This window comes from Oryctolagus cuniculus, chromosome 3, assembly GCF_051225735.1.
Source record: "Oryctolagus cuniculus isolate XC-2025 breed Fujian yellow rabbit chromosome 3, ASM5122573v1, whole genome shotgun sequence".
NCBI lineage: Eukaryota > Metazoa > Chordata > Mammalia > Lagomorpha > Leporidae > Oryctolagus > Oryctolagus cuniculus.
Genome location: NC_142869.1, coordinates 6,072,125 through 6,097,778, shown reverse-complemented (window position 1 = coordinate 6,097,778; position 25,654 = coordinate 6,072,125). Strand labels below are relative to the sequence as shown.

The 25,654-nt window shown below is 55.6% G+C and overlaps 2 protein-coding genes across 34 annotated transcripts in view; one reads left to right on the top strand and one right to left on the bottom strand.

The window, feature by feature from the left end:
• DGKD (diacylglycerol kinase delta) overlaps positions 1-5,398 on the top strand; it is a 114,886-nt gene extending 109,488 nt beyond the window's left edge. For 5 of the 6 annotated variants that reach the window (XM_089328896.1, XM_051834165.3, XM_089328899.1 and 2 more), the window contains 3 exons: positions 1,631-1,748; positions 2,966-3,096; positions 3,703-5,398. In XM_089328896.1, the coding sequence (XP_089185022.1) occupies positions 1,631-1,748; positions 2,966-3,096; positions 3,703-3,792 (339 nt within the window). In that variant the 3' untranslated portion in view covers positions 3,793-5,398. The remainder of the gene's footprint in view (positions 1-1,630; positions 1,749-2,965; positions 3,097-3,702) is intronic. The other variant, XM_051834166.3, reaches the window with a different exon arrangement.
• Positions 5,399-6,172: 774 nt separating this feature from the next.
• The window catches only part of USP40 (ubiquitin specific peptidase 40), a 105,798-nt gene continuing 86,316 nt past the window's right edge, over positions 6,173-25,654 (bottom strand). For 22 of the 28 annotated variants that reach the window (XR_016231356.1, XR_011387049.2, XR_016231360.1 and 19 more), the window contains 4 exons: positions 11,509-11,719; positions 11,298-11,393; positions 9,275-9,369; positions 6,173-7,366 (listed from right to left, as the gene is read on the bottom strand). Coding sequence is in view for 12 of the 28 variants with exons in the window: in XM_089328888.1 (XP_089185014.1) it covers positions 7,267-7,366; positions 9,275-9,369; positions 11,298-11,393; positions 11,509-11,719 (502 nt within the window). In the remaining 16 variants the exon portion in view is untranslated. Of the gene's footprint in view, positions 7,367-9,274; positions 9,370-11,297; positions 11,394-11,508; positions 11,720-25,654 lie in introns of those variants that run through there. The other 6 variants (XR_016231359.1, XR_016231362.1, XR_016231364.1 and 3 more) reach the window with 2 other exon arrangements.

Sequence of the window (25,654 nt, the reverse complement as noted above, 5' to 3'; positions counted from 1 at the left end):
CCCCAGCACTGGGGACTCGGTGCCCCAGCACTGGGGACTCGGAGACTCGTGTCTTCCCAACCGCTGGGGCTAGCGTTTGATTCCTCACCTCAGCCAGACCTGAAGCCCCAGATGGTACTCGGAGGGTGAGAAGCGGATGCAGCGGGGGCCCTGGGGTCAGAGGGCACGACTTTGGGAGGGAGCCCTTGCAAGAGGCTTGGCTGAAGCCGAGGCGGGCGCACCTTCTGTATTCTAGAGAGCAAACAGGGCACAAGGAGGTAGCTCACAGCGGAAACCCAGGTAACAGGAAAGTGGTACGGCTTCCTTTCAAAGGAAGTGATTTCCAGATTGGGTTACAAAGGAGACCCGAGTGAGCCGCCTGCAGCAGCCCACGCGTGAGAACTCGGAGTGCAGGAAGCTTGAGGCAGTTCCGGGACGCACACACACGAATGCAGTGTGGCGGCGTCAGGGCGGTAACGGCACAGCCCCGCGCCGTCAGCGATGCGAGGGCAGCAGCGTGCTCCTGCGCATGCTCGGAAACGAGCTGATTACAGGGCAGAACCCACGCGCTGGTCAGGGTCCCCCGGCGGGAACCGCAAGCCCCGGCGATGGGGAGTGACAGTCGGCAGAAACTGGCACGCGAGGCAGTGTTCCTTGGGCAGGACGCTGGGGCTGACATCCGCGTGCGTGGTCCGGGTCCGCCACGGCTGGATTCCCGTCTGCTGCCGACTTCTCGGCGGCCCGTGCTCCTGGCCTGCGGCGGGCGGCTGCCGGGCCTGGCCGTGTGGCCCGTGAGCTGGCTGGTGCGCATGCGCCCGCTGTGCAGTTTGCTTAGGTTTGCACTTCCGTCCCTACCGAGATATTTTCTGTGTCTTTAACTCTTGGCCTTGCGTGCTGGCGCTGTGGAGGGCCCACAGGTCTCCTCCTCGTTCCTGCTGCCCCCTGGGCTCTCTGTTCAGGAATGGTTTCAAGTCTGCTCGCGTGGCCCATTCTGTGGCTTTACTGGGCTGTCTCGAGTGAGCTGCCACAGGGCGGCATGGAGACTGCTCTGGTCAGTCTCACCTCCTCGCTGGCCTGCCCCGGGGTGTGCAGGGACGAGTTCTTTGAGGGTGATCGCTCCCAGTGCTCGTAGTGAGAGCTGAACACCCGAGAGAAACACACGTTCTGAAGTGGAAAACGCTCCCCAGGAAGGCAGCACGGTCACTTCGAGACCACTTTTCAGAGGATTGATGGATTTGAAAGGTAGAACTACACAGAAGGAGAGACACACAGAGAGGTCTTCCACCCCCTGGCTCGCTCCCCAGATAGCCGCAACGGTCAGGCCTGGGCCGGGCCAAAGCCAGGAACCAGAGCTTCTTGCAGGTCTCCACGCAGGTGCAGGGGCCCAGAGACTTGGGCCATCTGCTGCTGCTGTCCCAGGCCACAGCAGGGAGCTGGATGGGAAGTGGAGCGGCCGGGATGCTGGTCGTAGGCGGCGGCTTAGCCTGCGACGCCACAGGCCGGCCCCTGGACAGTTGTAAAGGCATTAAAGTGGTTCAGTGCGAGAGCAGCTAGGGGAGTACAGTGGGAAGGTGAAGTTCTCCCCAACTGCCCCTTCCCCGGGACCCTGCGGTGCGAGACTGACCCTCGGTGTTTCTCGATGCCCCCACAGACCGTGATGCTGGACCCTTCCAAACGCGGCCGCAGCGCCAAGTTCCGCCTGGTGACCAAGTTTAAGAAGGAGAAGAACAACAGGAACAAGGAAGCGCGCAGCAGCCTGGGAGCCCCTGGTACCTGCTCTCCCCCGCGGGCCCCGGCTGTCCCCGCCTGCCGACTCGGGCTCATTCTCCTGGTCTCTGCTTTCGCCCGGTCCCTGAGCTGTGACCCCCGTCCCTTGGCTGCACTGGCCTGCCTGGAGCTACAGACGGCCCCTAGCTTGCTTTCCCTGGTGACGTTTGGGGGCTGGCCACGGTCCCTGGAGGAGTCTCCCGAGACGTCAGGCGCTAGGCCCCGAGCCGTCCCAGCCAGCCCGACATGGGGTCTGCAGGGGGAGCTGGACCGCAGAGGTGACGAGACGTTCTCGGAGACGCGAAGTCTGTGCTCGCTGGGCTGGGGCTGCCGATTCCTGCAGACTCGCCGCGTTGATCGAGGCCCGGTGATTGCGGGGGCAGATGGGGAGCGCAGGCCGGAGCGCCTTTGGGTCTGAATCGGGCTTGAATCCGAGCAGCGAGGCGCGGCCGCGCGCTGGGCGCCGGGCAGCTCCACGCCGCCGTGGCCGTTTGCCTCCTCTGAGCTGTCGTCTTTGCGTGTTTGTCCAGAAGCTGGGTGTCTGAACCACTGGTTCTGACTCCACGCTCTGCGTCTCTGCACGCCTCCCCTCTTGCGCGGGCCACGAGGGACGCGACCCCTCCACGGGCCGGGGAAAGCCGCGTGGCCCTGCAGGAAGTGATGTTCGTGCTGCTCTGCCCCCTGCTTTGTCCTGCACTGGAGGGAGCTGGCCGCCGGGGCGCCTCGGGTGCTGGCCGCCAGGTGTCTGGGGAGCTGGCCGCTGGGGCGTCTCGGGTGCTGGCCGCCGGGGCGTCTCGGGTGCTGGCCGCCGGGGCGCCTCGGGTGCTGGCCGCCGGGGCGCCTCGGGTGCTGGCCGCCGGGGCGCCTCGGGTGCTGGCTGCTGGGTTGTCTCGGGTGCTGCCTGCTGGGTTGTCTTGGGTGCTGGCTGCTGGGGTGTCTCGGGTGCTGGCTGCTGGGGTGTCTCGGGTGCTGCCTGCTGGGGTGTCTTGGGGGCTGCCTGCTGGGGTGTCTTGGGGGCTGCCGGGGTGTCGGGTGCTGGCTGCTGGGTTGTCTCGGGTGCTGGCTGCTGGGGTGTCTCGGGTGCTGGCTGCTGGGGTGTCTCGGGTGCTGACCGCCGCGGTGTTGGGTGCTGGCCACCGCGGTGTTGGGTGCTGGCTGCCACCTGCCTCGCGCTGGGCTCCGGGCACTCACCGCACCCGTGCTTTTCCGTCTCCGACAGTTCACCTCTGGGGGACAGAGGAGGTCGCTGCCTGGCTGGAGCGCCTCAGTCTCTGTGAGTATAAGGACACCTTCACGAGGCACGACATCCGGGGCTCCGAGCTCCTGCACCTGGAGCGCAGGGACCTCAAGGTACTCCCTCGGGCAGCTCCCGGGCCCCGCGCGTCGGCTAGCTCGCGGCCCCGCTCCGCCTCGTCCTCCCCCGGGCCGGCCGCGTCCCGGCCTCCAGGGCCTCTGTGTCTCGCGGGCCCTGGTGTGGGCCGCCGGGTGCCGGGGCTGCGCGCCTCGGCCTGGGCGCTCATGGCTGCGCCGCCACCGGTTGTCTTAGCCTGGGTAGACAGGGAGCTCTTCATGTGAGGGCCTGGCAGGGACACGGCCCCCGTAACGCATCCCAACCGAAGCGGTCTGGTCCTGACAGCCCATGGGGTCTCGCCTGCCACACACGCTGGGCGGCTTGTGCGAGGTGGCTGATGCCACTGCGTCTCGTGGGCAGGGCCGGTGGCCTGCGGCCTGCGGCCTGGCGGGGCTGCCCCCCGGACAGGGGCTCTGTGAGGTCGCCTGCCGTCCCTGGGCTCGTCCCTGACGTCATTGCCTTTGTAGGACACGGAAGCTGCGTGTGGGCACGCGCTCGACTGCCGTCTGCTTCCCCGTCTCGTGGCCTCCGGCCCTGTCCCCGCGCCGTGTGCGGGAGCCACGTGCAGCCCGGGCCGGCATCCACGCTGCCGTCCTCTCTTGCAGGACCTCGGCGTGACCAAGGTGGGCCACGTGAAGAGGATCCTGTGTGGGATCAGGGAGCTGAGCCGGAGCACCCCTGCCGCCGAGGCCTAGCCTCCGCCTTCTCGGCCTGCGTGGCCCGCGCCTCCCGCCGCTGAGGCCCGGAGGCGCTTTCTCATGGTGCTACTGCCCTCGCCAGCGACGGGAAGCCTCCTGCGGCCGTTGCGGCGGCTCTGGGGGCTGGAACATACCAACATGGCTACCTTTGACCCACCACCTGTTCCAACTCGGAGTCTGCCCCATCGTGGGCCCAGCCGGGGGGCGCCCCGCCCCGGAACGGTCCGTGTGCCTGACAGCTGCCGCCGGGCAGCCCCGCTGCTATCCTCCTGTTTGTCACCGTTCGGTTTGGACAACAAAGCTGCACTTTGCCGGTGGGAAGCGGCACGACTTCTCTCCAGGGCTGGCCGTCCTGGTGGTTGGAGAAGGAACTCCCCCCTGCCTCGGGCCGGGCTCCCTGCTCGAGCCTCCGAGGCGAGACGGGCCACTGCCGCGGTCCCCCGCTGCTGTGGGGGTGGAGCTTGCGGCTCGTCCCCTCCCCGGGCAGCAGGGGTGGCCGGGCCCGCTGTTGGGCTGGCGTCCCTGGAGGCGTCCCTGGGGACTGTGTACTGCCCTTGAGCAGGTGGCTCTGAGCTGTCGGAGGGCAGTGCTGGTGCAGGGGAGATCTGGGGAGAGGCGTCCTGCTGTGGGACTGTCCCCGGGCTGCCAAGAGGGGCGTCACGCACACTGGTATCGGACCTTGGCAAGGGTCATCCATGACCCAGCTCCTCGCTGGAGGAGGCCGCTGGCCTGAGGCTCTGCCCTCCGTGGAGGACAGCGCCGTGTGGGTTTGAGTCACGCAGGAAGCTGCGACAGAATCTGCTGCTAAGGGCGTCGGCCAGCGGAGCTGGGGGTGGGGGGCAGATGCCCCTGCGTGTCGCGGGCGGGGCCCCCCGCTGGCGCTCCTTCAGGGACTGGCTTGGTTCCTGAGGGGACGTGGAGAATGAGATGGCGCAGTTCCCGCCGTGGCCTGCTCCAGGCTGCTCGTTGCCGTGTGTGACCGACTCGGCTGCCGAGAGCAGCCATATCTGATGGACGGAACCGGGGAGGAAAGAACCCGGCCCCGAAGTCCTCTGCCTGCTGGAGTGGGGGTGGCTAGCGGGCGAGGACCCGCACTGCCAGCCTGGCCGCTGCCTCCCTGGCGCAGGGGGCGTGAGAAGCAGGCAGTGGTGGCCTCCGGGGCCCTGCTCCTCTTGGGAAAGTGCTGGATTTGGGTTGCGTGTTTGAAATTAATGTGTCGTTGATTAAAACAACACTGTTTACGTAAAAACCATTTTTCTAATTCTAACACGAGAAGTGACAAGCAGCGACCGCAGGTGTTGCAGGAAGCTGCCGGTGACGACGGGCCGCGTTCCCACACGCTGTGCCCTGGGCACCCGCGGGCCCGCCCTCGCCAGGGGGAGGCCGCTGCTCTGGAGTCGTGGAGAGCAAGGCGGGCAGGACCCCGAAGGTGTCGGAGAGAAGGTTTTGTGCCCTCGGCGGGCGCATCCCCTCGTATTTATAATCCTAATTTATACAGCGGCCGCACGGCAGCAGACCCTCTTGTATGTTCTGTACATAGCGCGTCTCGGTGCTGTAGATACGCCGCTCTGTGTATAAATAAAGCCAGCCCGTCTCTGCCTTCCCCCGCGCAGTCCTGTCTTGCCCGAGCCTCCCCCCCACCCCCATCCGAGCTCCACTGGTCCACGGCGTGGGAGGTGGAGCAGTGCCTTCGCGGCTCAGGGCGTGGGCGTGGGCTCTGACCCGTTAAAAACCCCAGAGGCGGGACCCACGCGGCCTTGGTTCCGGGCAGCGTGGAGTCCTGGTGTAGCCACGCCTCGGGTGGCTTTCACTCGTGTCCCTGGCCACGTGGGGCGCGGCTGTCACGAGGTAAGTGGTGCATGTGGACCAGCATCTATGAAGCCATAATTCTGGGTTACTGGAGGATTTTTTTCTTAAAGACTTATTTTAAAGGCAGGATTAGAGAATCTTTCATTCACTGGTTCACTCCTCACATGAGTGCGAAAGCCAGGGGCCTAAACACGTGTGGCCCCTTCCACTGTTTCTCCAGGCCGCTAACGGAGCTGCACTGGAAGTGGAGCAGCCAGGACTCGCGCCGGCACCGTGTGGGATGCCAGTGTTGACCCGCTCCACCCAGCACTGGCCTGCACCAGGGAATCCTGGCCGGGCGGTGTCAGGTTCCCGCAGCCCCGCGCCTGGCCGGTCGCTGCCCCAGGGAGGAGGGACCCTGCCTGCATCCCGGGGCTTCCCGTCTGGTTACTTGTGTTGCTCTCCTGCAGTCCAGTCTGATGCGCTATTTCTAAACATAAACCGGATCTGGCTCCTGAAGTAAGTGTGCTTGGGGAAGGCCGGGAAGAGTTCCCCTCAAGCACAACATGAGGCAGTCAGCGACTGAGGATTACCGCCTTTTAAATGGTTTCATTTATTTATTTTTTTAAACAAAATCTCAGCTTTCTCTCTGTGTGTTTGACTCTGGCCCCAAACCAACCAACCAACAGGCCAGCACAGGAGCGCAGCCTTCCCAGGGCCTGCTGTGGGCGGGCGGGCGCCCCCTGCCGGACAGCACTGACACGCCCGCTGGGTCGGCTGGCTTCGTCCCGGGGTTCACATGGCTCACCTCAGGCGGGGCGTGCCCGTTGGGCGAGGGCTGGCACCGGGAGGCTGGGCTCCTCTGGGCGGGGCGTGTCCGTTGAGCGAGGGCAGGCACCGGGAGGCTGGCTTCAGCAGCGCCCGGCGGGGTCTGAGTGCCGTGTGCCCACGGAGCCTTCGGCAGAAACCCGCAGGAGGAGGGCCGAGCAGGCGCTGACCGCCGTCCGCCGGTAGGTGGGCGTGGGCGCCACACTTCACGAGGACGCGGTAGGTCCCGGGGGCCCACAGCTTTGACACGGGCGCTCGGTCCCGCGTTCCAGTACAGTCCACGCTGAGGGGTCAGCCGTGAGCTCCGCTTGCAGTTTCTTCTCCACACTCTCTTTGCTGAGAGCCCACCCAGGAGAGCCCACCCCGGAGAGCCCTCGGGTGGGGGGGACACGCGTGTCTTGATGGCCCTGGCTCCCTCCTCGGCAGAGGCCGCGTTGACAGCCTTCTCATCACAGGGCACGGGGGGGGGGCAGCCGGATGCACCCACACTCCAGGGTGGGAAGTCAAGACTGCCCCTCCCGCCCCTTCCCTCGGGAGCGGTCAGATCCTCGTCCCTGCAGAGGCCTGGGGTGGGGTGGGGGTGGTGGTGACAGAACCCACATCCACAGATCTCTGGGGAAGGCCGCCGGGGCAGGTATGGCGTGAGGTTGGCGTGCGTTGGCACCTGTACGGCAGGACCTGTGCCAGCCTCGTGGCAGGATGAGGTGACCAGGCCCGCCTGCCCATCCTAGGGCAGCTGTCCCTTTGCTCATCGATGGTTGAGGCTACGTAGGCCGCCACCTTGTCGATTACGATGGAACAAGGCAGCTTTCCCAGCGTCACTGGGCAGGGGTCCCAGGAGCGCGGAGCCTGGTGCTACTGGAAACTGCCCACGTGGATGGAGAGAGACGCTTCGGGCCCTCGGGACCGGGCGGGCCCCTCCGCACTGCTGCTGTGCACACGGAGGGCTCCTTGGCTGTGGGAGACACACAGGCTGTCACTGACGCGCGGGTGGCGGGTTGCAGGCCCTGGACCAGTGGCACCATGCTTCCTGTTCTAGGGGTCGAGGGCTGGCTGCAGGCCAGCGGCAAACCACTCCTCGGGACCCTCCCACCAAGCCCGCCTGCTAGGTAGCAGTTACCTGTCCTCACTTCATACCTGCAGGGGACAGTCACAGAGAGCTGGGCTCAGACACAGCGAGAACCCTCGCACGCACCTGCCCCAGCCACTGCCCTGACTCCACCCAGCTGTGGGCCTTCCCTGCGCCTGCCTTGCTTTGCTCCACTGCTGGCTGTGAGGCTGTCCCCGGGTGCGTGCACTGGGGCGCCCAGTCCTCCCCACTGGAGCCCCCCCCACTGCTGAGCAGCCTCTCAGCTCCGTCCTGGATCTCGCATCAGGAACACACCCGCTGTGCGAGTCTGCACGGCTCCTGGGGGGCGTGGCTCCTGCGGGGCAGGGCAGGGCTGCTGGGGGAGCCGCACTTCCAAGGTGGGGCAGCAATCCACAGCCCCAGCAGGGGGCAGGCAGCCCAGGCCCTGCCCCGCATTTCCTCTGAACTGAACGCTCAGTCCCTCCCTGTGCCTCAGTGGCTGCTTAGTGTCCGTCTGCTGGTTTGTTTCCAGAATCGCAGCTGCGCCCTGTGAGCCACATTCCCACCTGCGGAGCCTGCGCCACAGCCACCGCACACTCCCTGGGACAGGGACACCCGGGACCCACCCACAGCCCCACGGAGCTCCCGCAGGTGGACGGGGCGCACGTCGCAGTAAGACAAAGGGCCATCAAGCCGCCTCCGTGTCCAGAACGCAGGGGGCCGCTGCCCGCTCTCCTGCGCTCGTCCCTCCGGGGGCTGTGACGGGGCAGGGTGACACTGCGCCGTGAGCCTCCTGGCGGTTCTGGACTTGGAAGCACGAAGCTCTCCGGAAAGTTAATAAAAGTGAAAATGGGGAGAAACACGGCACTCAACGCTGTTCTGACGCCAACAGAGCCACGAGGCCGAAGGCAGGTACGGCCTTGGCACAGGGGAAGTGAGGGCGACTCAGACCGCAAGGCCTGCCAAGGAGCCAACGTGACAAGTCCGTGACATTAGACGTGGAGAAAGCCACGTGTCAGACGCGTAGGGAACTTCACATGCGACACTATGCGTGTACGACTTGGGCAAGAAAACCCCAACAGCCTGCTTCTGGGTCAGGGGCCGCCAGGCCTTGCGAGGTGCAGAGCTGGGGGGTGCGTGGAGAAGCGAGTTCCCTGCTCCCCGAGACAGGCTGTGGCGGGGGGCACGCCGGGGGCACGCGCGTCCCTCCCACTCCCAGCCCACTCCTGCTCTGGGCCCTCTGCTCACTGCTGGCCCACAATGCCTGCCCCGCGGGGAGGGGGCGGCAGGGGGGTCTGCCCCGTGGGAAGGGGGTGGCTGGGGGACCTGCCTTGTGGGAAGGGGGGGCAGGGGCCACTGCACAAGTCTCCATAAGCAAAGCGGAAGCCCGTCAAGGCAGGAGCAGGCGGGACAGCTGCTGGGCGGGCAGCAAGAGGGGCTGCGTGGAGGGGACGCTGCGCCAGGTGCCTCTGGGGGATGTCCCGCAGTCTGCAGATGACACGGCCTATGTGACCCGGACAGAGGCGGCCAAGGTGAAGAGGTATGCGTGGGAGAACAGCCCTGGCTGCGGGGAGGCCGGGGAGGGGCCTGAGGCGGCTGGGGGCTGCGAGCCCGGGGGGGGGGGGGGGGGGGGGCTCAGGATTTGAGGCGAGGCTGCACATGGCAAGAAGGAGGAAGGGCTGTCACTGCCAAGAGCAGGTAAGCCGGGCTCCGCGGAGGTAGCCTGCAGCACAGCCAGGGGAAGCAGAGTCGGGATGTGTGCGTGCGTGCGTCCGCCCACCCGTCCGCGGTTACCTTCTCTTTTTCCCCAGGGCGAGCTGTTTCTGTTTTTCTTTTCCAGCGTCATCTCTGATGGTGCTGAAGTCCTCGTCGCAGTCAACCAGGAGATTCTGCATTGCAAAGCAAGCAAAGCTTTCAGACCTCTGCAGCCTCTTTGAAAGGAGACACAGGTCACACTGATACCTGGGGACACTTTTAAAGGAGGCAGCAGCTCCACAGCACCTCCCCAGGGTGCGGCGGAGGGACAAGGACGTGGCCCAGGGCCGTCAGCACCACACCTGAGTCAGCCGCAGCGAAGGCAGAGGTGGACACAGGTTCTGAGGGCCCTCATCTAGAGAATCAAATGCAAACTACGAATACAGCTTTCCTGGAGAGGGAACCAGCCCCCGGCAGCGTCTACGGAGGAACCCGGTCTCCGTCTTGCCTTCAGCATCTGTCAGGTCTTCTCACCTGCGGGATTCTGTCTGGCTCCGTCCAGTCCCTGGCCTGTCCGTGAGCCTGCCTCCGAGCTGTACTGCCACTACCACTGAATAACATCTCGACACGGCAAAGGCAAGGGCGCCGGCCCTGCTGTTACGTGAAAGGCCGAGTTAGAGACAGATCTTCCCTCCGCTCATTCACTCGCCCCCAGATGAGCACATCAGCTGCGGCTTGGCCCAGTCTCATGTGGGTGCAGGGGCCCAGGCACATGGGCTCTTCGGCTGCTTTCCCAGGCCACAGCAGAGAGCTGGGTTGGCAGTGGAGCAGTCGGGACGTGAACTGGCGCCCGTGTGGGATGCCGGCGTCATAAGCAGTAGCTTAGCCCGCCGCACCACAGCACCAGCCCCAGATGCTTCATAGTGAATTTTATCCTACACTTGTCATAAATCTGTCCAATCAGCCATAGGATTTTTCTTCCTTAACCAAGTAATACCTTGGATTTCATGAGATACTTTTATGTGAGAGAGAAAGAGGCAGAGAGAGAGAGAGAGTGCCCTCTGCTGGGTCACTTCACAAATGCCTACAATGGCTGGGCACAGGCCAGATTCCACAGAGGAGCCTGGAATGCAATCCGGGGCTCCCCTCGGGGCGGCAGGGACCCAGCTACTTGCGCCATCACTGGAGCCTCCCTCCCAGGGTCTGCACTGGTGGGAGGCTGCAGTCAGGAGTCAGAGCTGAGAAAGCCCAGGCTTTCCAATGTGGGCGCCCTGACTGCCAGGCCAGATGCCTGCTCCCCACAATGCATTCTACAAGAAGTATTTATATATCTGAAAGACAGAGATGGATCTGCCGTCCCTTGCGTCACTGAATCAGAACGGAGTCCAGACCGCCCACGCTGACTTGATCCGTCACCTGCTGCCCCCGGCGTGCACGAGCAGAAGGCTGGAGCTGAGGGCCAGGCTGGGCTCGGGTGTGGGCCTTCTGGCAGGAGATGGGTGTGGCAGAAGCATCGGAACTGCTGTGCCCTGTGCCTGCCCTTCCATAATATGTCCTTTTTTTTTTTTTTTATTTTTGGACAGGCAGAGTTAGACAGTGTGAGAGAGAGAAAGGTCTTCCTTCCATTGGTTCACCCGCTAAGTGGCCACTATGGCCAGCACATTGCAGCCGGTGCGCTGTGCCGATCCGAAGCCAGGAGCCAGGTACTTCTCCTGGTCTCCCATGCGGGTGCAGGGCCCAAGCACTTGGGCCATCCTCCACTGCCTTCCTGGGCCACAGCAGAGAGCTAGACTGGAAGAGGGGCAACCGGGACAGAACCCAGGGTGCTGGCGCCGCAGGTGGAAGGATTAGGCTAGTGAGCCGCGGTGCCAGCCCATAATATATTCTTGAGACTGCATTCTTTCTCGTGCTCTTTGGATAAAACCATTCATTGTCACACAGTAATATTTTCTTAAAACATACAAGCTGGGTTTGATTTGCTGGCATTTTATTTAGAATCACATTTATGGTCGTAAGTGAAAATGACCTAAATTTTCATTTACCGTCCCTAGCAGCTGTGGTGGTGTGGTTTGGCATCTGCTCATCCTTGTCACAGTGATAAATCTGCTGTGAAACTACTCACCTTAACGCCAATGATGTCGCCATCTTTCAAGTAATACGGCGGCCCCTGCAGACTGTCCTGCTTTTTCTTCTTTTTCCTCTTGGTAACTTGCTGATTCTGTAGGAGAGTGAAACATCTTACACAAAACTCCATCTCAATCCTTACCAAGTTCCCTGTCCCTGTGCAAAATTCTAGTTAACTGACAGCTGTGTGACACGCCTCACAACCTTACCCAGCTAGATATCGGGAGCCATTCAAACTTCTCGGGGAAGTATTTGGCAATTTCAGTTTTCTCCACAGGAAGAGAATAGAAACTGGCCACCGTCTGCCGCAGGGAGCGGGCAGTCCAGCCTCGGGCAGTGTCCCACGCCAAGTCCAGGGCGGGGGCGTAGGTCCTCTCTGCAGGGTTGCGCATCTGCGTCCTGAGCAGCACGTCCTGGGGGCTGCACCAGAAAGCAGTCAGACGTCAGAGGTAAAGCAAATGAAATGAAAATGCAGAACTGCTGACACGGGCACCCCCCCCACCTAGGAAAACATTCCACTTCCTCTCCAGCTACTCAAAACGGCTGAAAGGGGCGGAATTCTTTCTAGGAAGCCAGCGTCACCTGAATTCCTAAACCTGACAAAGCAGCAGGAGAGAAAGAGAACTGCAGACCAATTTCCCTGATGAACACAGATGCAAAAATCCTCAACAAAATTCCAGCCAGTGGAATCCGAGAACACATCAGAAAGATCACCTACCTGGGCCAAGTGGGATTTATCCCTGGTATGCAGGGATGGTTCAGCATTAGCAAGTCAATAAATGTAATACATCCCATCAACAGTGAAGAACAAAAACCATATGATCATCTGAACAGGTGCAGAGAAAACATCAGATAAAATACAACACCCTTTCATGATGAAAACTCTAAGAAAATTAGGAATAGAAGGAACACTCCTCAACACATTCAAGGCACTTTATGACAAACCCAGAGCTAGCAACTACTGAATGGAGAAAGTTTGGAAGCATTCCCACTGAGGTCCAGAACCAGACAAGGATGCCCACTCTCACCACTGACACTTCTGCTATTCAATATAGTCCTGGCAGTTTTAGCCAGCGCCATTAGGCAAGAAAAATAAATCGAAGGGCTACAAACTGGGAAGGAGGAAGTAAAACTCTCCCTATATGTAGGGGATGCAAAAGATTCCACCAAGAGACTACTGGAACTCATAGAAGAGTGTGGTAAAGTAGCAGGGTATAAAACCAGTACCCCCAAATCAGCAGCCTTTGTACACACAGCCAATGCCAAGGCTGAGACTGAGCTGCTAAGGTCAATCACATTCACAATAGCTACAAAAAAAAAAAAAAACACACACACACACACACACACACACACCTTGGAATAAATTTAACCAAGGATCTCAAAGATGAGAATTACAAAACATTACAGAAATAGAAGAAGATACCAAAAAATGGGAAAATCTTCCATGTTCATGTATTGGAAGAATCGATATCATTAAAATGTCCATTCTTTGGAAAGCAATTACAGATTCAATGTGATACCAATCAAAATACCAAAGACATTCTTCTCAGATCTAGAAAAAATGATGCTGACACTCATACAGAAACATAGGAGACCTCTGATAGCTAAAGCAATCTTACACAACAAAAACAAAGCTGGACATATCACAATACCACATTTTAAAACATACTACAATGCAGTTGTAATTAAAACAGCCTGGTACTCCTACAAAAACAGATGGATAGACCAATGGAACAGCACAGAAATACCAGGAATCGATCTAAGCATCTATAGCCAACTTACATTTGACCAAGGAGCTAAAACCAATCCCTAGAGCAAGGATTGATTCAAGCAAGTCTCTTCAACAAATGGTGCAGGGAAAACTGGATTTCCACAAGTAGAACTATGAAGCAAGACCCCTACCTTACACCTTACACAAAAATCCACTCAACATGGATTAAAGATCTAAATCTATGACCCGATATCATCAAATTATTAGAGAACATTAGAGAAGCCCTGCAAGGTACAGGCACAGGCAAAGACTGCTTGGAAAAGACCCCAGAGACACAGGCAGTCAAAGCCAAAATTAACACTTGGGATTACATCAAATTGAGAAGTTTCTGTACTGCAAAAGAAACAATCAGGAAAGTGAAGAGGCAACCGACAGAATGGGAAAAGATATTTGCAAATTATGCAACCGATAAAGGATTAATAACCAGAATCTACAAAGAGATCAAGGAACTCCACAACAACAAAACAAACAACCCACTTAAGAAATGGGCAAAGGACCTAAATAGACATTTTTCGAAGAGGAAATCCAAATGGCCAACAGACAGATGAAAAAATGCTCAGGATCACTAGCTGTCAGGGGAATGCAAATTAAATCCACACTGAGGTTTCACCTCACCCCAGGTAGAACAGCTTTCATACAGAAATCAACAAACAACAAATCCTAGCGAGAATGTGGGGAAAAGGTACCCTAATCCATTGTTGGTGGGAATGCAAACTGGTAACACCATTATGGAAGACAGTATGGACATGCCTCAGAAATCTGAATATAACCCTATCATATGACCCTACCATTCCACTCCTTGGAATTTACCCAAGGAAAATGAAACCAGCAAATAAAAGTTATCCATACCCCAATGTTTACTGCAGCTCAATTCACAGTAGCTAAGACATGGAATCACTTTAAATGCTGTTAACTCAAGACTGGATAAAGAAATTATGGGATATATATATTATGGAATACTACATAGTGGTGAAAAAATGAAATTTGGTAGTTTGCAACAAAATGGGTGAATCTGGGAAACATTATACCTAGTGAAATAAGCCAGTCCCAAAGGGACAAATGCCATACGTTCTCCCTGATCTGTGAGCACTAATAGAGCACCTGAAACGAAATCTGCAAGAGTGAAACTGACACTGCAAGAATGGATGACTTGAACTAACCTTATCTTGACTGCTGAGGAGCTGTTTCATTCTGTTGTTGTTTTTCTTCATACTATTTGTTGAATCCTTAATCATATGTGTTAAAGTCTATTGAGGATGGAGCTCAGTGAAAAAAATAGTGGGAATAAGAGAGAGGAGGAAGTTTGTAACTGTGAAGTTGTATAGTTCTGCATACATTCCTATGGACTTACTTCTAAGGGCACAGTTTAAAAACTTGTCAGGGGACCCCAAATCCCATTAAGCTGGGTGGTAAAAATGCCATCTTAAGTGTTCAAGTGATCATATAAATAGGATCAAGTGTTAGGTAATAATAATAGATAGAGTGTTCTAACATGGGAAGCAGTCCACACAGCCAACTCATAGAACGACAATGGCTTTAAGTAACACTCTGATCTCAGAATCGGCCCTTAAGGTTTCCTGATCTGGCTGAAAAGCCCGTGAAAGCATTTCAGGCACGGAGAGCCAAGACTCTGTGGCAAAAAATGTTCTACATGAAGGATCTCTGTGGGTGAGACTTCTGCGGAAAGAAGTGGCCATCAGAGAAGGATGTACTTTTCTCTAAAGGGATGAGAGAACTTCTACTTTGCTTATGGCCTTGTCCAAATACTGACAAGAGTCTGTGGACTTGAAAGGCTTCCATAACCTAGGCAGCTCATGTCAGAACCTTGAGTGTTCACTGATGTCATAAGAGTGTTAATTGTTAAATTAACAATAGGAGTCACTGTGCACTAACTCCCCATGCAGGACCTCTGTCCTCAATGGGTTGTATTATGAGAGTTAACTGTAATACTAGTTCTCAAACAGTTGTGTGTGTGTGTGCAAATTGTTGAAATCTTTACTTAGTAGAGAGTTGGTCTTCTCTGTACAGTTAGTTGAAAATGAACTTTAATGGAGAATGGGACTGGGAAGGGGAGAGGGAAGAGGAGGAGGGGTGGGAGTGTGGGTGGGAGGGCGTGTATAGGGGGAAGAATAACTATATTCCTAAAGTTGTACTTATGAAATTTGTATTCCTTACAAAAATAAATTAAAAAATGCACAATAACCACTGGAACACTGACATCTCCCCCCACCCAAGGAAAATGCCCAACCCTCTTCTAGTGCTAGTTAAAATCAACCAGAGGGTCCTTGCAGGCTGATGCGTGCGTAAGCAGCAAAGTGACCCTCAATCACCTTTCTGATGTGGGCAGACAAAACCCCCTCATTATAATGTTAAATCTCCACCCTCAACTGCACAAGCAATGCACATAACCTACACGGTAACATGGGAGCATGTGCACCCACCCCTTTAGGGTATTCACAACCATTCCCGGAGCTTCTGTGGAACCTAAAATGCCTAACTTCCTTAAAGACAAGCTCTAGAAGACTTGCAGTTCCTGGTTGTGTGGGCAGCCTGGTTTCTGGTCGTGAGGCCATCTTGTTCCCTGTCTTGGCCAACTCAAACCATGTTTTCACTGGCACACAAGCTAGATAAGAAACCCTCAGATTTTTCTGTCCGATTACAAATTTTGCCAACTGCAAAATTAGCTTCTTCCCTTTGGAGAGCTAATGATGGTGCCAGACCTCTGAGGACGGGCATGGGGGAGAGCGCCTTGTTGCCTGGGAGAATCTGGTCGGGTGGTGTCTATTCCCAGACGCAACATTCTTGGTTTCTGTCTCCCTGGAGTTCTCAGTTGCAGAAACATCTCTGCTGTGTTAGATGAGTGCTGTCTGAGGGCTGGGCTCTTCAGTCCCAGGGTAGACAGGCAGCTCATGTTTGACCTAAGTTTGACCTAATCCCAAGGTCAAACCCCCAAGTTTGACCTAATCCTGACAGACTTTCGATCTTCCCAGGGTATATTTATTGAGATAGTGTGGTGCAGTAGGTTAAGTCATCCCTTGCAACACCACTATCCCATAGCAGAGTGCCTATTTGAATCCTGGCTGCTCCACTTCCAACCCTGCTTCCTGCTAATGTGCTTCAGAGGGAGAGACAATGGCCTGGATGTCACCCAGATGGGAGACTGGGATGGATGGAGTTCTTGGCTCCTGCCTTCAGCCTGGCCCAGACCCAGCTATTGTGGGAATTTGGGAAGTGATTTGGTGGATGGATAATCTGTCTCTTTGCCTTTCAAACAAATAAAAGGGATAACTTTTAAACATTAGAGGACTGAATAGTTCAAGTCCCCTTGTCCTGAGGTGCTCATTAAAATTGATTGTGTGGGACTACGAGTCATCAGTCAGCTTTTCCACAATGCAGCCCCTTAGGTATAGCTGAAAGACCTGGAGGCACGTTGGAACCAATGTGAAAAAGAAAAAACCTTTTTTAAAATTATACGATGTCATGGCCCTAATATGCTTTGGGGTCAAATGACAAGTGGCCTTGTCTTATAAAACAAGTCACAGTAGACTTTGTAAAAGGGAGCCAATGAAGGCAAGTCCCTTTGGGGAGCTTTTATAGTTTTGTTTCGCAGCAGGAATTTGTAAAGACAGAGTAAGACGTCAGGGCACAAAGGGATGAACGGAAACCCTCAGAAACCCCAGCAGGCGAAGGCCTCTTGAATCAAACGGCACAGCCTCCACCCTCCCCACCTTCGGGGGCAGCAGCAGGGTCTGTGCCCATAACCTCCCTTATCACATAAGGCTGAGGTAGTTTCCCAACCTCTGCCTGAACCCAAGGAAGGCTACATCCTCAGACTACCCCTCTCCCCCCACCCCGGGCCCCACCTCTATCTCAGGTACAATTTTCCCACCTCACACCCATAGCAAGTAAAATTTGGCCAAAGGGAACCCGTATTCTCACCAGGATCAAGGCCATGTCCTCTTGAACAGGTATCTGGTATCTATAGGAATTAGGGATGACAGGTACCTGAAAGGCCCTTACTAAGCCTTTTTTGATCTTTGATCAATTGGAAAACAACCTTCCTTCTTCCTGGGATGACCCAAACACATGAATGACCTGTTCACCTGTGTCCACAACACATCACCCTAGATGGTGAACTGTCAGTCTCTCATGGACAGTCTGCTTACTCCTGATCCTTGAAGATACCAGACTGAGAGAACACCAAGAAAACGTGTAGGGCCCAGTAAAATGGGACCTGACCCTTGAGGTCCCAAAGAAGAGCCAAACTAGAACCCAAATGAAATTCAAGAGCTAAACTGGTGTAGGCACTATAACCACGGCCTTCCGCGAGGACTCTGAGAGGGAGCCCCCAAACAAAAGCACTTTAACAAACACATGAGGGGCTCCAACAACCCAACCGACCCCTTGGCCTTGCTGCAATGTATGTGCCAGGCTTTTAGACAGACACTTATCCACATCCTGCACCCTCTCAAAACACCCAGACTCAAAATTGGGCAACGCCCTCCTGACAGATGAGACCATGACAAAAACTGGAAGGAGGGTTTGAAGACTGCTCCTGACACCCTAGCCCGGGGCACTGCCGCACTACCTCACGAACTCCCCTTCCAACTGTGGCTCACTGCTGGGAGGGTAAGGTCGGGCAGTCACCCGTGAAACCACAAGCCTGGACACTCTGCATCGGCCTATGGTTTCTGTCACACACTTTGCCTTCAACGCATGACAGCCCGGAGGTGCCAAAAGTCCATTCCAGATTGCTGGACCTCAAAGATGCCCACCTGGTAGCTCAGACCTTGAGGTTTTCACAGATGGGAGCAGTTGCATGAGAAGGAGTCTGAAAGCTGGTTATGTGGGGTCACCCTTCTGTCTGTTCTCACTTCTCTGGAGGCAGAAGTGGCACAGCTGGGACACCTCTGCCCCAAAGGCTGAACACGGAGTCCTGCTGGGGGCCCTCCAACTGGTCTCTGGACAAAATGCGTGTGCTTCCAGTTCTACACACCCACGGAGCTCTCTGGAAGGAAAGGGGATGACTCATGGCAGAGAACAAGGAACTAAAACGTGGGCCTCCAACACTAATGGCACTGAAGGCAGCACAGGGCCTCACTAAAGTGGTAGTTACGCATTGTCTGCAACACAGAAAACCAGTTTCCTATGGCAGAAGAGATCGACAGCAGATCAAGTGGCTAAGAACGCTACCCCACACCCCGACAGCGCTGCCCTAGCTACATATGGCGCTCAGCCTGCTCTTAGCTTATCTAATGAAAGATACCCTGTTGATACTGACTCGAGCATCCCCCCAAAATCAAGGGGTTTTCCAACAATGATTTCTATTATAATCCTGAAGGAAAAGTTTATATATATATATATATGTATATATGTATATATATATGTGTGTGTGTGTGTATACTGAAGTTATCAGAACTGCACATGACTGTACTCACTATGGAAAGAAGCCCTACTGTAATGGCTCTCAAAAAATTTTGCTGGTTACAGGTTGGCAGCTGCTGTACAGGAAGTTACCTGAAAGTGTAGCTTACCTGCACAAACAGTCCCAAAGCAGTGGAAGAGCCCGAAGTCCCAGGCACACAGCGCCAGGACAACAACCTAGAGAGGACTGGCACACTGATTTCCCTGTGATGACAAAAGCTCCCAGAGGAGTTTCCTACTTGGTAATGTCTGCGGACACTCTCACCTCTCACCAGAAGCAGACTGGACACGCAGTGACAAAGCTGCCAGGGTGTTCCCGTGTGACTTAGCCGCGGAAGCCTGCAGGGCTGATGTGGGGCCCATGTGCCTGCAGACACCACCCAACACGTCTCAGAGGCTCCACGAAGCTTCACGTGGCCTGGGCACGGCAATCCTCAGGACGAGTGGAGATGAGTCACACTCTCAAAGAACTGAGGCCAAATTTTACCAGCAAACCCGTGGTAGGCTCTGTCCCTGGCCTTGCTGTGCAGCTCCCAGAAGTAGGCCCTGTGAACTGTTACTGGGGAGACCCCAGACCCCCGTATTTCATAGGAACGACAGACCTGTCTAGCATTCATGACCTTGCTACTGCTTTCATCCCTTAAGACTCCTGTCCCACAGGTTCCAGCAAGGCCTCCAGGTTGTCTGACTGCACTGGGGCTGCAGCACCCATCCCCAGGCCTCCAGGTTGTCTGACTGCACTGGGGCCGCAGCACCCATCCCCAGGCCTCCAGGTTGTCTGACTGCACTGGGGCCGCAGCACCCATCCCCAGGCCTCCAGGTTGTCTGACTGCACTGGGGCCGCAGCACCCATCCCCAGGCCTCCAGGTTGTCTGACTGCACTGGGGCCGCAGCACCCATCCCCACACCTCCAGGTTGTCTGACTGCACTGGGGCCGCAGCACCCATTCCCACGCCTCCAGGTTGTCTGACTGCACTGGGGCCGCAGCACCCATTCCCAGGCCTCCAGGTTGTCTGACTGCACTGGGGCCGCAGCACCCATTCCCACGCCTCCAGGTTGTCTAACTGCACTGGGGCTACAGCACCCATCCCCAGGCCTCCAGGTTGTCTGACTGCACTGGGGCTGCAGCACCCATCCCCAGGCCTCCAGGTTGTCTAACTGCACTGGGGCTGCAGCACCCATTCCCAGGCCTCCAGGTTGTCTGACTGCACTGGGGCTGCAGCACCCATTCCCACGCCTCCAGCCTCAGTGGGCAGTGCCCTATTCAGTCCTTCTGACCACTTGGTCTTTCCTAAAACTGCATGGATCGAGCCATGGATTCACTACACCTGAGTAAAGGCCACAATCCCCCCACTCCCGAAGAGAAGCTCATCCCCATCTGGGGGCTAAGACAAGGGGACCACCCCCACCTTTCCAAAAGGCTGGACTGACAACTCTTGGGGTTCTGGGCCTCTCTCCCTGCCAAGAATCTCTTCTTTACCTTGGATTACTGAGATAAGTGCTCCTGGCCTCAGGGGGAGGGCCTGTAGTAAGCGGACTTATGAACATACAGCAGAGTTAAAATACCTCTTTAAAAGGCTGAGCTCCTTGGGAAGGGGAAAATACTTCCTGGCTCAGGCTTCCTCTTTCACTCCTCAGTGCTATTCTTGTACCTAATCTCCTCAATCCTTTTCATGCACACAGTCTGCTGTTAACATGAAACAGCCCCAGTTTTTCCTTAAAATCATAATGGGGGCTCACGCTGTGGCGTAGCAGATTTAGCCACCTCCTTCGATGTGGGCATCCCATATGGGTTCCAGTTCCTGTCCTGGCTACTCCACTTCCAATCCAACTCCCTACTAATGGGCCTGGGAAAGCAGTGGAGGACGGCTGAAGCACCCAGGTGGGAGACCCAGATGAAGCTCCTGGCTCCTGGTTTTGGCCTGGTCCAGCTATGGCTGTTGCGGCCATTTGGGGAGTGAACCAGCAGATGGAAGATCTCTTTCTTTGTAACTCTTTCAAATAAAATAAACAGGGGTCAGCATTGTGGCATAGTGGGTTAAGACTGCATCGCTGGCATCTCATATGGGCACTAGTTCGAGTCCTGACTGCTCTGCTTCTGATCTAGCTCCCTGCTAACGCACTTGGGGAAGCAGTGGAAGATGGCGCGAGTACTTGAACCCTTGTACCCACATGGGAGACCCAGATGAAGCTCCCAGCTTCTGGCTTTATCCTGGCCCAGCCTGGCCACTGCAGCCACTTGGAGAGTGAACCAGCAGACGTCTCTGTCTCTCCTTTTCTCTCTGTAAATTTGCTATTCAAATAAATCTTTTTTTTTTTTTTTAAGAAGACTTGAAAAAAGAATCTTAAAAACAAATCATAATCAGCAGCTTAGTAGCCACAGATGCTGACTCCCATTGGCAAGACTATGTCTTCACCCCGCTTTCCCAAGCCGCAGCCTCGGGGGAACCTTAACAGCCCAGGCCTTGAAAGGCTGATGAACTCTGGGATCCCCGGGCCATCGTCATCAAAAATCTACCTATCCACAGCCTTCCAACAGCACTCCTGGGGAAAAAGTTCTGGGGCCCTCTAAGGATAATTAGAACCACAACCTTCTCACGGCTCTGCAGTAGGTTTCTGGGTCTGTCCTCAAAATACCTCTGCGTCTGTCAGCAACCATAAATGCCTCAATCTTGGGAGCATGTAGAGATTCTAAGCCCCAACTGATTTATAAACATAAGCATACTCATAAATGCCTGGGAGGTTTTTCTAATCATGTGAGTATCAACTTCCCCTTAAAGTCCTAGGCCTCCTGGTACATCCTTCCTGTATGGTCACAACTGCTCCAGCCCCGTTCTAACTGGGCTTTCAAATGTCTAAACTGTACTTGCAAAGACAGGAACAGGCACCTCCAGCTATCTCCAACACTCACTCATTGCTGCACCCCATGGTGATTTAACCCAGCCAACAGCAGCAAGTGCCCTGCATTGTAAACTAAACAGGATTTTCCACAGACGAGGAAGATGACTGGGGAAACCTTATGGCTTGGAGCACTGACTTTAATCAAGTTCAAGCTACTCTGCAGTGGGCTGGTTGGGACAGGCAGCCCTAGAGGAATCTGGAATTCTTATGACACCATTCATACCTGAGCCAGGGTGACTGCTTGGGTCATTAAGGCACAACAGTGTTCCACGGAATTCCTGGCCCGGGTGTTATCACAGCAGAGTGAGCTGCCCTTGGCTTTCTCCAGCAGAAGAGGAGTCTGTGCCGTAGCCACTAGCTCTGCTGCATGAGTGGACACGTCTGGGTAGCTGAGCAAATCTCCAGGTGTCAGATCAGACAGCCAAGGGGATAAACCAGAGCCTGGACAGAACTCTGCTGAGACCTGGTGGGACTGGATCACATCCTGGGTGCCCCGTTTTCCTTGGGTTTGGCCTTTATTTTCCCATTTTTGATTTTTCTTCCCTGTTTTGTCCCTGTCTTCGTAATTGTCTGGCTTCATTTCTAATTAACTTAGATCTGTCCAAGTCCCAGGCCACATACTTACTCTCTAGAACTTTCACCTCTGCAGGAGTAAGCTCTCCAGTCTCAGAATCCTTTTACTTGCTGGCTAAAACCCCTTAGAGTTCATGATTCCGCAGTGCCCTGATACATCAGGAAGTAGTCCCTTTCCAATTCCAATTTATGATTAAGTTAAAAATAACAAGGGGAGAGAGTAACACCCCTCCATCAACTCCCCTTGCAAAGAAAAGGATCCAACCCAGTTTTTATCTCAAAGTCAACTAGCTGTCCCTGCAGCTGGATGGGAACCCCAGCTGATTGGCTGCAGACACATTCCTGTGACGAACGCCCTTGATAGAAACTGCAGGCCCAGTCCTGTGGAACCAGACGGCTCTGCACCTGAGCGGCAGTCTCGGCCTCAACTTCACCCTTCTGACTAGAGAGCTGAATCCCATTCATTACAGTGCTAGATCTCCACCCCAAGTGAACGTGGAATGCTTGTCACATACATAACTTGGTGGGCAACTGTGCCATCCCTTCCAGAACTCCCCTGAAACTTAGTGTGTGTGTGTGTGTGTGTGTGTGTGTGTGTGTGTCTTCCCGAAAAGAGCCCTCTTCTAACTCCTGGCTGCTCAGGGAGGCCAGCCCAGACACACTCCCTGCTGCTCACAGCTCTGGTCGTCTGCATGTTTCCGCTGGCATCACGTTAGACACGAGCCCTAGGGTTTTTCTGCCTGATAACAGGGTGATGGGCAAAGCTTCCTCTCTGACTTTTCTGGTTTTTATAAGGAGACTTTCCCTAAAATCTCACCGAGAATGGAAGCAAAAGCCCCACTCTGAGTCTGCGACAGAGACCCCTGGAGAGGCAGTGACACTGCTGGAGGTGGCAGGAGCGTGCCCTGTGTATGTGTTGGGGGAGCAAAGGAAGGGGCAGGGAGGGGCAGGGCATGAGCTGAGCAGCTGGCTGGGCAAGGCCTGTACTCTGGTGAGGAAAGCCACAGGGACCCCAGCTGACTTCGGTTTCAAGTCATGGAAACCCCCGGGAAATGCTGGGTCGGAACCAGAGGCGGGGAAGCTGGTTGGTTAAGACAAAGCTGCTTTGAGGCAAATATCTGCACACTTATTTGGGGAATTCCAAATCTGGGGTGCTGTGGGGCAGCCAGGGAGAAGAACCGAGAGCTTAGACTTGAGAAGAGAGACGAGGCTAGAGATACAACGGTGATGGCAGATGTGGCTGCAGCCACGGGTGCAGAAACGTCAGCAGCAAGCATTCCTCTGAGGGGCGGCAGGACATATTCAGCAACACGGGGCGGGGAGGGGGGGGGGTCAGCCTGGTAGCACAGTAGGTTGTGCCACCTGGATGCTGGCACCCATATCAGAGCACGGGTTTGCGTCCTGGCTGCTCCACTTCAGGTGCAGAAGATGGCCCAAGAGACTGAGCCCCTTCATCTATGTGGGAGACCTGGATGGAGTCTGTGGTTCCTGACTTTGGCCTGGCACAGTCCCAGTCATTATGGCCATCTGGGGGAGTGCACCGGCAGGTGGAAGACCTCTCTCTCTGTCACTCTTTCTTTCACATAAATAAATCAATCTTAAAAAAAAAAATAGTTGTACAGACTGTTGCAGGACATGAAGTAGAAACTACAGATAAGGACTGAATGCGTGAGAGGCAGACCAAGATGGTGCCTGGGAAAGATGCTACAGGGATCAGCTGCCCAGAGACATCAATTCAAACAGCTATGAATGCACCACGCCATGTTCACAAGCGTTATAAGGAAGCCAGGTGAGAGACCACAGTGCTGTAGAAGGCAGGAAGAGAGAGTTGCTGGCATCACCCCTGTCCCCAGCTCCAAGCAGAGCAGCCCGGAGACAGACTGCAGACCCCTTCCTTTCCTTAAGAGGGCTGAGGTGCAGACCTGGGACCTGAAACCCGGGACCATGGCTGCCACTGTAAAATCCTGTGCCAGGGCCCTCAGGCCAGTGCCTGCAGCCTCAGCCTTCGGACTCTCCTTAGACAGTGGCCAGTGGACCACCTCCCTCATCCTCTGCAGGCAGCAGAACAAGACTCCAGGCTCTGGGGAGCAGGAAGGTGAGAAAAGCCTACTTGCCTTGGGGCTCAGTCCTGGGCCTGCCACAAAAAGCCCAGAGGCCCATACTGCAGGCCACTGCTCACACGGAGCTTCTAAGACGGCCCTGGCGTAAAGTGGAACCGATCCACCTCAGTGTAGCAGCACCAGCCTGCATGGGCCTGGTGTGCAACTCTGAGACTGTGCAGGGTAGAGTGGCTGAGACTCAGGGAGCACAGGCATGGCTTAGTGGCAGCCTACCTTCTCCACCTCTCCCTCACGCACATAGCAAGGGACTCCAGGTGCTGGGGAGTGGGACACAAAACTAAACACAGGACTACATGGGCACCAGGCTGGTAAAGCCCAACATGGGGCAGACCCTAATGGCCCCTGTCCTCCGGCTCTGCACTGTTGCCAAGTGGAGACCCCTGAGCCCAGTCAGCCTGTAAGACCAGGTGCAGTCCCATGGTGCCTGGTCACAGCAAGAGGCCTGCAAGGATGGATCACCCCTCTCTAGACAGACGCTGGTTCATTCTGAACAACACTCCAGGGTAGACAGAGAGGATTCTCAAAGCCACAGGGAGGAGAAACAAGTACACAGAGATGTCCTGTGTCCTGACTGCAGACTTCTCAGCAGAAACCTGGCAGGCCAGGACGTGGGATGGGACTTCCTCAGTACTGAAGGAAAAAACCTCCTACCAAGAACAGTCGAAATCTCTTCTGCAGTAGGAAGGAGAAATGAAGACGTTCCTAGATGAACAAAGGTTGCAGGATTTATCACCACCAGGTCTGCTCTGTAAGACATGCTAAAGAGGGTTCTTCAAGCTGAAGAGACACTAGAAAGCAAGAAGCAAATACCGTGAGGTAGAAAATTCTCTGTCGAGAGCGCCCAGAAGTCAAGGCAGGCATCCCCAGCTGACTCACCCATGACAGAAATGCTGAGAACGTGTCCTAGAGAAAGGACAGTCTTTTCAGTAACTGGTGCTGAGAAAATATGTTTCATACACAGAAGAATTAACTTGATCCTTACCTGACTCCACACACAGAAATCAACTCAAAATGGATTGAAGATCCAAATGTAAGACTTAGCAAACTAAAAATCTGCACAGCCAAGAAAATTATTAACAGAATGAAAAGATGACATACCGAATGGGAGAAAATATTTAAACTACACATGGCCGGCACCGTGGCTCACTTGGCTAATCCTCCGCAGCTCACTTGGCTAATCCTCCGCCTGCGGCGCCGGCACCCTGGGTTCTAGTCCCGATTTGGGTGCCGGGTACTAATCCCGGTTGATCCTCTTCCAGTCCAGCTCTCTGCTGTGGCCTGGGAAGGCAGTGGAGGATGGCCCAAGTGCTTGGGTCCCTGTACCCCATGGGAGACCTGGAGGAAACACCTGGCTCCTGGCTTCGGAATGGCATGGCGCTGGCCGTAGCTGCCATTTGGGGGGTGAACCAACGGAAGGAAGACCTTTCTCTCTGTCTCTCTCTCACTGTCTATAACTCTACCTGTCAAATAAAAATTAAAAAATTAAAAAAAAAAACTACACGTACGACACGGTGTCAATAATCAGAATATGTAACAACTCAATAGCACAGGAATAAATAATCCAAT